We start from the raw sequence: 12,931 nt of genomic DNA, 5'->3' as shown, positions 1-12,931 counted from the left end.
TGTTTCTGTGCAAGACTTGCTTTTGTTTCTCATGACAACACAACAGTAATTTTTTTACTGGAAAACAAGAAGAAAATTCTATCAACAGCAAGATTGAACCCAAACCAAGAAAAGGAAGACTGAGGATATCTCTGCCAGAGGGCAGGGTTAGATGGGATACTGGGAAGGAATTCTTGGCTGTGAGGGTGAGGAGGCCCTGGCACAGGTTGCCCAGAGAAGCTGTGGCTGCCCCATCCTTGGAAGTGTCCAAGGCCAGGTTGGAAGGGCTTGGAGCAACCCGGGCTAGTGGAAGGTGTCTGCCCATGGCAGGGGGTGGGACTGGATGGGCCTTAAGGCCCCTTCCCACCCAAAGCATTCTGTGATTTCGCTCTATATTGTTTGCAGTTAACCAGTGCACTTGCCATGTGCAGAGTAACTCTAATCCTCTGGGATACACAACAGGACTTGCAATTTGGAAAAGTACTGTCATATTAACTCCCATAATCACAGCTCTGCAATGTGGCTGAGAACACTGAACTAATCACAGGGAAAAACAAGTGTGTGGTATCCAAGATATACACAAGCTTTAGGTAAATGGAAATGCAAGCCTTAGGTATGTGAGTGCACATCTCCATTCCACAGAGGTTTCAACAAACACGGAGTAATGAAACCTTTTGGAACTCTGGACCTTGCTGGCCGTTTCCTGGAGCTGGGGCAGTGCATTTGGAGCACCTGAGGTGGGATTTCCTACCTGATGTCCTGGATTGCCGACTTCCTGTCCCGCTTTTTGCCCCAGACCTTGAGGCTGTTGACGAGCAGGACGACGAACTCGCCGTTCCTCATGCCGATGGCCACCATCTCCCCGTCGGGGCTGTAGGCGGCACAGCGCGCCGGGTGCCCCAGGGCCACCTTGTTCACCAGCTTCTGTGGGGACACAGCGACGGGCTCACACCTCCCCGGGCAGGGACAGCTGCCAAACACGGCGCCTCAACCTCGCCTCGTTCCCAACAAAGCCGCTCCTCTGTTTCCCTCTAAACATAAACCCGGAGTTTCACGCCCCGACTCGCGTCCCACCAGGCATATGGCGCAGAGCAGGCTTTGGAATGTGCATGGAATTCTCAGGGGGGTTTCATGTTTGCATCTAGTTTGTAGGGTGACATCCAGTTTCACAGCAGAAAAAGCCAAAAAATCAATTTGCTGATCTGTGACTTTAATATCTCCTTACAACTGGTAGCACTTTCTCTTTGCTGATTGTGTTTATAACATATTCATTCCCCTTATTAAAAACGATCCCTGCTAGCTCAGCTAAGGACCTTTTGAAAAGATTTATGTTACCCAGCAGGAGCAGAAACCTTTCTGCAACTTTTTTAAAATGTTTTATTGATCTGTTGGTTTTAGAAATGGTGGTTGTTAGTCAATTTGTCTTGGGAAAAAACCCCTGAAGCAACACGATGGGTTCTACAAAACATTCCCGTTTAATCACAGGCTTTTCCACTTGGGGATACTCACTTTGTCTGCCAGGTCCCAGATCCTCGCTGTTCCATCATTGCTTGCAGAGATAAATATGTCTTTGGAGGGGTGAGTTGCCAAGCCCCAGATCTCCCCTTCCATGTGACAGTCAATCAACAAGTTTGAAGCAGCGTTTTTTTCTCCTACTTCAAGGATTTCTCCATCTTTCGTGCCCACTAAGATTTTCCCCTGTTTGTAGCAGAAGAAAAGAATGGACAGAGGTTGTCAGTGTAACAGTAACATCCTCTCACAGTCTGCACTACAAGAGCTTTCTTTGGCAAATACTTGGAAAAAGCAGATACAGTTTGGAATTGGTTAGTGGCTACTGGATTGGAAATATAAACCAACATTCCCCACCAGTGGGGGTGTTATCAGAGTATGGCAAATTCCAGGGCCTTGGTGTGCCCAGTGCAACAGAGCTCAGGGGACAATCACGGACGTGCAGCATCACACCCTCCTGTCATGGAGCATTTGCAAGGACACATTTACAAGTACAATTTAAACGTGGGCAACAGTGACTTCAGCAAGTCAAACTACTCTCCTATTTCTACGTTTTCCACTTTACCAAAGTCCCTCAGTAATTCTGGGGTTTTTCTGACTTCAATAAAACAAAAGTTGTGATCTGCTGTCCCCCAAGGAAGCACCTGAGCTGTGCCTGCCTTTCATGGGAAGCAAACCTTGCAGGTACCCAAATTCCTTTTGCTGTTTGAAAAGCAAACCAGGAGGTGAGGGTCTGGGTGATGAAATGTGGCCCTGCACTCAGCACTGTCCCTCGGGGGCCTGCCAAGCCCTGCCCTGCCCCTGCTGACCGTGGAGCAGAGGCTGGCACTAAGCATCACAAATGCAGCTTCAAGCCCACCCCTGAGCTCAGGAAGATGAGAAGAAGGAAGAGCAGCAGGGAGGCAAAGTCTCCTCCCCTGTGATGCCATCCAGGCTCCCCCTGGGTGTAGCTCCCTCACCTTGCCCCGGCACACGGAGCGCACGCACTCGATGAGCTGTCCCGTCTCCAGCTGGAAGGCCCGGCACCGCTTCATCTCCTGGTCCCAGAGCTTCACTGCCCCCCCCTCCTTGGTGCTGCAAAGAAGGGGGGGGTGTTACCCAAGTGTCTCCTTCACCACAAATCCCATCTGCAAATCCCATCAGTGTTTTCCTGTCACAGAGCACACACTGAATCATCTCTGCCATATGTAAACTCCTCGCTACTGCGCTATGGAAAGTAAATCAGAAACTAAATGTTTTCACACCTCATGTTTTCGACAGCATCATTAATTTGTTCTCTTGTTCAAAAAAAGACCCAAATCCAATTGTTCTCTTGTCACTTAATCTCAAATCTCTGTCACTTGGCAAATGGTACTTCTGGTAACTTGAAGGCCTTACAGAGTCTCTATTGGGAGGGGTTGGCTGGAGTTTAACAGAATTAAGAAATTAAGAAAATCCCACTTATGGTAGGAGTTCAGGCAACAAGGAGCTTATCCAGGTGTTCAGATCCATCCTTAAGAGGTTCACTGTGACCCTGGTGTGTAACTGCCACCCTGGAGTGTGTCCTCCTTTGGTCCTTGACTTACTGAGACAGCTGGGCAGGTTATGCAAAACTGAGAGTGAACTGCTCCAGCACAGAGCCCAGTTATCCCTGGGGTGGTGGATGAACAGCTCAACACAACAAGCCCACAGGAGTGCACTGCAGGAAGGGGATGTGTCTTACGGCCTCTCCTTCCCTCCTGTCACAATGAGTCCGTCCCGCAGCGTCGTGTACATGGTGAACACGGGGCCTGTGTGAGCTTTGGCCACCAGCCTGACCAGGAAATGGTCCTTCCACACGTAGACATCTCCATTGATGGCACCCGTGAACGTGAGGTTATTCTGCAACAAACAGCAGCAACCTCTGCATTTCTGTTCAGCTCCAACTGAAATCCCTTAAATCAAATTCAGAATTCCTTCATGACCACTCTGGACAGTGGTCTATGGTCTGTGGTCTGGACAGTGGTCTGTGCTGTCACCATTGGTTGTATCACTGTCACACCAAATACCATTAGCAGAGAAAAAGGTTGCAGAGTCTATGTACAAAATAACAGTATTACAGTTTTTTAACCAGTGAAGTGCTAAATAACCAGGGAAGCAAAGAAAATAAAAGCCAGGCAGTAGGTGTGCACAGCCATTAATAAAAACCAGTCACCAACAGACACCCAGTTGTGCTTAGACAGGTAAAGGTGTCAAGGTATGCAGGTGTTAAATCCACATTTCACTAACAAGCACCACCCCCCCTGGGCTGGATTTCAACACAGAAAACTGCAGTTTTAATTAAATCTTAATATACAATTCTGTAGCAAGGAATTTGAACTTACTGCTCCAAAGGCAACAGAAAGCATGGTTTGCATTTTGGCATCTTCCATGGAGCCAATGACTCCTTTCTTGTAGAGCAAAGCACTGCCAGCCAGTGTCCAGAACTTCATGTGCTTCACCCCAACGGACACAAACTGCGTGTCGGAATCCGGCCGGAATTCTACAACAAAGATCCTCTCCAGGTGTCCTCCCCTGCTGGCAACTTTAGCCCCTGTTTGAATTAGGAAAGGATAAAAAGAAAGTTAAATTTACCTGTAAAAATAAGCACTGATACGATTTTATAAAATCAGTTGACCTGGTGCTGGATTAGGGATCTGTGTCCCAGACGCTGAAAGCTGCAAAGCCCGACATTATTTAGTGTGTCAATCTTAATGCATTCAAGCCATAAGGCCCCTGGTTACTCCACTGCACCCCATGGTTTTAGAAAATGCAGATTTAAGGCCCTCACAGCACAAAGTGCCTCCTGGCTCGGTGAAACAGCAGCACAGAAATGTTGGAGATCACCAGTGAGTTCCCATCAGGTGAAACGCACGGGGATACACTAATGAGCTGAGGCACTTTTCCTGTCCACTCCACCTTTCCCAAAGATAATTCTTTCCTGGAAATGACTTCCCCAAGGCCTAGCTACAGCACAGAATTTCAAGGATTTTAAGAAGGAAAAGAAATTGCTTTCCTTAATTTCATGTAATTTTGTATTAAGCAAAACTTCTGCTTACAATAGATGTATACAAAATTTATCACCTTATCCATATTTTCTAGCCCTTTGTCACCTCCCTTAACTGTGACACTCAGAGTAAGAACACAGATCTAGTCCCAAGGCTTGAAAGGCAAAGTGAACAATCACTGTGCACGGTTCTGTTGGGCTGAGGGAAGGTGACTTCTCCGTGGTTTTTACCTTCCTGCCACCTCCACACGGTGATGGTGTGCTCTGGGTCCACCCCCACCGACACCAGCAGCTTGCCAGTGGCACTGAAGTTCACGTAGTTGACCCCTTTGGTGTGGAAGCAGCGCAGCATTGAAATGGTTTGCTTGCTCATGGCATCCCAAATGTGGATTGTGGGAGTTGTACCTGGGGGCAAAGAGGTGGATTAAAGAGGATTAATGCTGGAAGGCCCCAGTGCAAACCAGGCACTCAACATTTAACCTGAACAGACAGAAGTTGGGGGTTTGGTTTTGTTTGAAGAGTAACACTACCGGAACACAGAGAGAAATCATAAGAGCTTGCAAAACACAGGGGGAATCATTGCAGTCCATGAAATCAGACAAGTTCTAAAAGAACAACATAACATTTATGAAGAGCCTCATGCAAAGGAAATCGTAGATGTTTCACTTGTATCTGGGATTCAGATACAATGAGGCAACATGAAACTCGTACAGGACTCTGCCACAATTCACAAAGGAGTCAGCCTTACCTGGGAATTCTGTCATGTCACCTGCATTGTGAGAGCAATGGCAAATGAGGAAGCACCAAGGGAAAACAATAGGTGAAATAAGTCGTGTTTCTCATGCTCAAGTGCCAGCATCAGCACCAGAAGGAAAAAAGAAATTAAAAACTCGAAAAATGGATATGGATTAAATCAACAAAACAAATAAGCAGCAATATTGTTGAACTTTTTTGGGTATATTGGGTTTTATACACAAATATCGCAACAATATTTAGTACTTTTGAGTTTTAAAAGTGGCATTTAAAAGAAAGGCTAAAGACATGCAGGTTTTTAAAATTACTCAATTTAAAAGTGAAATGAAATCTGTAGTTACACAAAGAAGTATCAACCAAACTCAGAAACACTGACCTCAGGGGCCCTAAGAAAAGGGCCTTTAACAGTCACCTTTTCCAGAAACCAGCATTTTGACCAGCCCTGGCACCACGTGCAGGTTTGGGTGTTCACCCCACACTCAAACTGAGTGGCAGTGCTCAGCACAGGCTGCAGATGGTTTGTCACGCTGATCGTTGATACCATTTTCCTGCCCCTTGTTAAGTTACTTCTGTCCTAAAGTTACTGGACTGGAGTCTCCTTCCAGAATGGTCTGAGTTAGGAGTTCTGGCCCTGTTCTTCTTCATAAAGTTAATTATTACAGCATGAAGCTGAAAGGCAGTAGATCTCCTAAGTCATCCCACATTCCCCATACAATGTTTACTCCTGCCAAAGGTCCCAGGGATTCTAACAGGGCTCTCCATGTGAATAATGAACACATAAATCCATACGGTTTCTCAATTGGCCCCTGACTTCTGCTGAGATTTCCCTCTGTTTCTCTCCTTTTCTGCACAGGAAATGGTCCTTAGAGTATCCTCACTGCTAAACAGTGCCTTGGATACAGGAAAGGAAGAGGGCATTCTATAAATCAGACTAATGAGCTGATTTAGGCAGTTTATCAAATCCTGCCTTGTGAAATACGATTATCCTACAATTAACTCCAAAATCCAATGACTCACGACCAGAGATGGAATTGAAACCATAAGAAAAGCCTGAAGCTTGACTACCTCTTCCAAAGGACAGTAACACTGGTAACATTCCCACTGGGAAAAGCCCCAAATCCACCAGTGCCCCCGTGGTTTGTGGGTGGCCCTCAGTGCATGGCTCACGTACCGATCTGGCTGGTGGCCACCACGTTCTTGTACTTGGGGTGCTGGTTCACAGTCAGGCACAGGATGTCATCGGTGTGCTCCAGGTAGAAACTCTGGCTGCCTGGGAAAACCCAAAACCGGATTTATTCCCCCCAGCAGCCACCTCAGAGCCCCTGGAGCAGAGACTGTTTGAGTTGGTTGATGCTCTGCAGGGGATGGGGGAGGACAGTAAAGGTGTCCAGGGCTGGTCCCCTCTCACCCCCAGGCCCATTCCCAAACAGACACACACAGACAGAGATAAAGGTTGTATTTGGGGAACTACCTGTACCCAGGGAATCAGCTCACAGCCACTGCAAGAAACACTAAAACTGCTCCATGAAAGGCCCAGGTCTCCCAGTAACATCCCAGTAAAACCAGGCAGTCAGCAGGAAGCAAAGTGGAGACAAAACCCTCCCAAGGGAACAGGTCCAGAAAGAACAGACAGGGTCATCCATGTTCCCAGGACCATCCATGCTCCTAGGGCCACCCATGTTCCCAGGGTCACCCATGTTCCCAGAGCCACCCACGTTCCCAGGGCCACCCATGCTTCCCAGGGCCATCCATGCTTTCCAGGGCCATCCATGCTTCCCAGGGTCACCCATGTTTCCCAGGGCCATCCATGTTTCCCAGGGTCATCCATGTTTCCCAGGGCCACCCATGTTCCCAGGGTCACAGGTCAGAGGCACACCAGGCCTGGAGTCCCCAGGGCCACCAGATGTGACAGGTTTCCTCGCTGTGCCCCTCCTTGGCAGCAGAACTGGCACCATTTGGGAATAAAATCAAGTCACAATTCCTTTAACTCCTCTCTTTTTTTTTGAGACGTGAAAAAATATGGAGATGTTGGTGCTACAACTTAAGGTCAGATACATTTTTCGTGTTTTTTCTCCTTTACATTACTCAAAACACAAGGAATATTTCTACCCCAACTTGCCCAGGTTGGACTGCACCAAAAAAAAGTTGTTGTGGTGTGACTTTGCTATAACAATTCAAAATGATACAAAGCACGTTACAGCTCCTAATATTTTTGGGGGCACTGATCATTTCATAACCCACAATCTCCTCCTGGGAGAGAAAACCATTCCTGTGTCTTCACTACAGGATGAGCTGAGTGGGAAAAACCGTCAGTCTGATCCACCAGTCGCCCACAGGCTGTGCATTATTTATCAGGATGCAAAACGTGGGACAGCCACAGGAATATTAAAAAGTTAAGGCTTTCAATCAGAACTGTTTCCCAGGTAAAGCATTTTGGGTCTCCAAGTGCCATGTGTGTGGCATTACCAGTGGAGAGGTTCTGGACGATGCCGGCTGCCGCCGTGTGGAAGATGATGTCGGCCCCGTCGTTCAGGTAGTGCAGGTTGTTGCGACAGTCAAAGCCTCTGTAGCCAAAAACATGGTCCAGAGCCAGCTCCTGGTCAGGGAAAACACGGAGGGAACAGTGAAAGGAATGAAGAAACAGGGAGATTTCAGACTTCGGATCACGTGAGCACACTTCTAAATTACACAAGCTACAAATACCTCGTAGAGGCAACAGGATAATTAAACAATAGTTAGTCATCCCAGTTCTGCTCATTTATGGAGGCATGACATTCTCATGGACTGTCTACAACACTTTAAGTGGGCAACTAAGGGACTGCACTTATACCATTATTTCTTTAATAATGTAAATGTTTTGTTTCTGTGCATTTCCATTCAAAACAGTTACGACTTCCAGAACTGATTTCCTTACTCTTCCCATCACAGTTTAATATCTATATATTACATAGATATATAGGGTATCAGATATGGTAAAGAAATAAAGATATTTGCAGAGTTTTCAAATATCATTCTCATAAACTACCAAATTTCAACAGCCCAAATTCTGGCCCCAAAGTCCTTAAAGGAAGTCAAAGTAGGCTGTAGGTAACTCTGTACTTCAAACATTAACCAGAGGTGTAATTGCATCTTACAACAAGCAATTCCCATGGAAATTCCCTGCAGGAACACAGGGACGGTTAATGGATTGCTGTTAAAGGTGAATTCCAGCCCTGAAAACGGATTTAATGATTGTCCCAGACACAACTCCAGCTCCCTTGGAACAATGTGAATGACAGCCACAGACCAAGTGTTGCAAACTGCCCACAGAACAGGGATGGGTTTCACCCAGCACATGTCACTTCTCAAGCAAATGAACAAGTTTGAAGCCAGACCTCAACAAGTTTCTTTTTTTTGTGGACATTGTTCTTCTGCAGTTTTTCGGGTTGAGGAGCAGCTCTGCTGACTGGTGGCCTGAAAGGAACATTGAAAAAAGGAGATGATCAGTATGTTTGAATGAGAAATAAAACCTTCAAAACCACAGCACATGTTTTGTGTGTGAGCAGGAAATGGCCAGTTGTCCCTGCATTAGCTCCATGCCTTTTTTAGAGTTGTACAGTAAACTGACTAAAATCCTACACTTTTTGATGGAAAGAACAGAAATGACATTGATGTGGATTTTGTGCGTGAGTGGCACAACAGACCACCTTACACCATTTAAAAAAACCCAAAACACAATAACATAAATTCATGGAAAAAACCTTGAATGTGAAATGATAGCAAATTGGTGCTTTCAGGAACGATCTAAAAGATTTTCTGCAGCTGACACTTGATCTCTGCCCAACCCTGCTTCTTCTGAGAAACCCCATCCCAAAACCCTGACATGGTTTTAATATGATTTTGAGAAGATTTTATTAAAGATAAAATGATTCCACTTAAATGTACAGGTCACTCATCCATGTGAATTTAAGAGACCAAGGCCAGCAAAGCATTTCTATAGAATTACAGTTGCTAAAATAGCTACAAAGACAGAGACAAAATCTGATGTGTGCAAATGGTCTTTAAAGCCAGATAATCTCTGGTGCTGCTACTGATCCTGCCAAGAAAAAAAGAGGCACAAGGCTAAGGGGAGCATTTGGAAAGCATTCCCACAGTTTGGGATTTCCAAACGGTACATCCTTGCTGTATATTCCATATGCTGTGAAATTTGCTCTTGTCCTTAGACTGCAAGTGCCAGTAAAATTAATTGCAGAAGAATGAAATCCCTTTGGCTTACAGGGAGCTGCTTTTTCTGGAGTTGGGTTTTTATGGGAGGGATTACAGGCAACCACTGACAAACCCCACAGCTACACAGCAAAAATACTGACTTCGGAGGAAAAGTTGAGCTCTAAAATAGACAGAACAAAGCAAACTCACTAAGGACCAACAGCTACATTAGCAGGTGATCTCGTGACATTAGAAGAGTGAAAGAGTTACCTTGATCCCCTTGTAAGCAGCAAACAAAGCCAAGCAAGAAACTTAATAGAGTTTAGGTGTTACTTGTGAGCAGTTACTCATGCACAAGCACTTTCAGAGCCGAGCAGTCATTCCCTGTGGCACAACACGTGCTATCCAAGCATGCCAGCAAGAACTAAAACAGAAATTAAAGAGTGCACCAGTGTACAGACCGGAAACATGGCACCCTGGCACCCCTGGGCACGCTGAGCTAGAGATCCTGGGGGATAGAGGGGAAAAGGAAGCTACAGTCCTGCTTCCTGTACCCTTTACACTGGAGGAGAACGGGACTCCACTGTTTGTTTTCAGATGCCTGACGGGACAGAAGCTGGGAGGAAGCTGTCAGTCTCCTGAGCACTGCGGAGATCCCACACAGTGGGTGCTTGTTCCCTATCCCAGTTCAGGCTGCAGTTTGGCCCATAACTGTGGGTTGGCCAAGTCCCTGCCAGGACAGCCTGTCCTGCTTTGTGTACAGGGAACAAGTACCTTTATTTTCTCTGAGAGGGGCCACTGGAGTCCCCTCACACAACACCGAGCAGCAGTGCCAGCACTGGTAGGGAAGGGCAGGGGAACCTACTGCAAAACTTAATTCTCTTACAAAACAAATGGACTAATTCATTTCAGCCCAGGTTTAGGAGGCCTCTGAACCAGTACTTAGGAAAAGAATCATTTTCTCGTAGGCTTCCTGCTCTTTTTTCTGTTTTAGTGTCATTTCAGAACAGACCATTTTCACATTTCTTCACCTACAAATATCAAAGTTGACGACAAGAGCAAGCCAAAATTTTTATGAAAGCAAGAGAACACTACCACTGTGACATGCTTCATAGTCACCAGATTGTAAGCATGAGGTTTAATTTGGAGACACACACACACAAACACTCTGAGAGAGATCTATTCACATCCACACGAACACAGATGTTGTGTGCATTCATATATACATAGACATGTATATATACACACGTGTGCAGTCACTGCCTTGTCACCATCTCAATACAACGAACGGAAAGCAGCACATTTTGAACATTTTAAGAGTCATTTCATTTTTAACAAGCCTATAACTACACCTGATTTGATTTGAGACAGAAGATGACACTGTCAAGACAAGAAATCTGCACTGCAGCAAATGACATCCCTTTGCCCTTTTGGACCTGTGCAGCCTGCAAGGCACATTCCCAGCGAGCTGGGCTTTTCCTGGGCTCCGTGTTAGTACTTACTTGACAATTCCCTGCCTCCAAAGGAAAGCAAGTTAAAACATAACACAAGCATTAACGGTTTCTTTCCAGCAATTTAAAATAAATTAATTACGTTATGGGATGGATGAGTTCCAGGAAAGATAAGACACAGTCAGACATTAGAGGGCTTTCAGTCCTTTAGGTACTGTGAATACAGCAGATAAAGTCCCTGTTACTCATGACAGCCTCGAGGATATTCTTACACGAGCACACACGGCTGTGTCAGTGAGAGAACTCCATCCTCCCGCTGACAAACTCTCACCCGCCACCTTCATGCAGGAATGTGAAGAGAGAGGTGTCCTCAGCAAGGCCAGGACACCATCAGGAATGGCCTGGGAGGGAGAGCAGTCTGAGCAGGGCTGGGGTGAACAGGCAGCACCAGGATGGAGGATAACAGACAGACACACCGAGAGCGGGGCTGGGGGGACAGGGAATGGGGTTTGGAAGAGTGAAGCACCCTGAGGGAGGAATGAGGCATGATCTTAGAGAACAGGGCCAAGCTAAGGGGGAGGGGGGGGTTAGATCAGTTTAGATGGAAAATAAAAGAGAGAAAAAGTAGATCAAAAAGTGTTAGGATAAGTTCTGTGGGAGGGGGATATAACCAACTCCTGTTCCCAGAGCATAGGACGTAATTGCTGCCTGATCAGAGATGCCATTGGCAGCAGGAATACATTGGCAAACCCACCAAGGTTCTGCTCTGAGGCCAATGGAAGCAGAATTGGAACTTTGGAAAGCGTCACACGAAAGGGACCAACAAGGGGATGTGGAGCAGGAACAGATGGATAAGAGTATCCTGTCTCTTAGTGATGGGCTGAGCTGGCAGGAATGGGCAGGGAAAAGCTGCAGAGTCCAAAAGGAGACTAACACATGGTTGGGAACAGCAGAGGGAACACACTTGGATGCTACACAAACATGGGCAGGACTGCTCCTGAGAAGAGAAAGAGAGGCTCAAAGAGAGGTCAGATGGAGGTTTTGTGGGACAACAGAACGAAAATCCAGGATCTAAAAAAATATACTGTTCATTTCAGAAAAAATGCAAAGGCAGTTTTTAAAAGTGCCCTTCACAGGAGGGGACTCCCCAGTGCTCCCAGACTGCTGCAGAACTCCTAGAGCTGTAAGAAGGGATTTAAAGATTTTGTGAATTCTAAACCCTTGGATTTTCCCATCCCAATCCACAGAGGAGTTTTACATTGAACTTCTTCTGCTGTTACTTCTTCTTACCACTTTTTAGCTAACTTAACAAAGAAAAATAGGATTTAACATGAAAATACCCTGCTCCCAAATACAGTGGATCAAAGCAAAGCTGAAACAGAACTAGAGGGAAATATCAATAGGAATCTAAATTATTTTTCAAAACTGTAGCACTGGAAAAGCCTTAGCATGGTTATAATATTTATAATTTCACATGTATGCTGATGCACTCTTTAAAAAAAATAGTAAAAAATAATCCAAAAGTGCTGCAGAATGTATGGTGGGGCCAGCCAGGCCCTGTCAGGGCAGCAGTCATTGCATTCCCACATCATTCCAGCTCGGGGTCCAATTGGGAAACAAGTGATTAATAAGGAGGGTAATCCTTTGGAATGGAATCTGAGGGCCATTACTTTTTAACAAGTTACTTTTCAACAAGTTCAGCAGGGCCCAGGCTGGCCCTGCTGTACTAGGACCTGCCGTCCCTCACACCCCAAACCTGCCGTTCCTCACACCCCAAACCTGCCATCCCTCACACGAAACCTGCCATCCCTCACACCCCAAACCTGCCGTCCCTCACCCCAAACCTGCCATCCCTCACACCCCAAACCTGCCGTCCCTCACCCCAAACCTGCCATCCCTCACACCCCAAACCTGCCGTCCCTCACACCCCAAACCTGCCGTCCCTCACCCCAAACCTGCCATCCCTCACACCCCAAACCTGCCGTCCCTCACACCCCAAACCTGCCGTCCCTCACCCCAAACCTGCCATCCCTCACACCCCAAACCTGCC

General features: G+C 46.3%; 1 protein-coding gene across 8 annotated transcripts in view; it reads right to left on the bottom strand.

Annotated features, from left to right (window-relative positions):
- Positions 1-726: 726 nt before the first annotated feature.
- Positions 727-12,931, bottom strand: part of EML6 (EMAP like 6) — a 75,803-nt gene continuing 63,598 nt past the window's right edge. For 4 of the 8 annotated variants that reach the window (XM_027653907.1, XM_027653909.1, XM_027653908.1 and 1 more), the window contains exons 28-39: positions 10,933-10,947; positions 9,701-9,709; positions 8,620-8,698; positions 7,712-7,841; positions 6,417-6,515; positions 5,241-5,261; positions 4,724-4,897; positions 3,831-4,039; positions 3,191-3,348; positions 2,448-2,562; positions 1,489-1,677; positions 727-903 (exon numbers count right to left, since the gene is read on the bottom strand). In XM_027653907.1, coding sequence (XP_027509708.1) covers positions 727-903; positions 1,489-1,677; positions 2,448-2,562; positions 3,191-3,348; positions 3,831-4,039; positions 4,724-4,897; positions 5,241-5,261; positions 6,417-6,515; positions 7,712-7,841; positions 8,620-8,698; positions 9,701-9,709; positions 10,933-10,947 — 1,375 coding nt within the window. The remainder of the gene's footprint in view (positions 904-1,488; positions 1,678-2,447; positions 2,563-3,190; positions 3,349-3,830; positions 4,040-4,723; positions 4,898-5,240; positions 5,262-6,416; positions 6,516-7,711; positions 7,842-8,619; positions 8,699-9,700; positions 9,710-10,932; positions 10,948-12,931) is intronic. The other 4 variants (XM_027653912.1, XM_027653913.1, XM_027653911.1 and 1 more) reach the window with 3 other exon arrangements.

Source organism: Corapipo altera, unplaced genomic scaffold (assembly GCF_003945725.1).
Source record: "Corapipo altera isolate COAL_440 unplaced genomic scaffold, ASM394572v1 70, whole genome shotgun sequence".
Taxonomy (NCBI): domain Eukaryota; kingdom Metazoa; phylum Chordata; class Aves; order Passeriformes; family Pipridae; genus Corapipo; species Corapipo altera.
The sequence above is the reverse complement of the archived record's forward strand: the minus strand, read 5'-3'. Positions and strand labels throughout refer to the sequence as shown.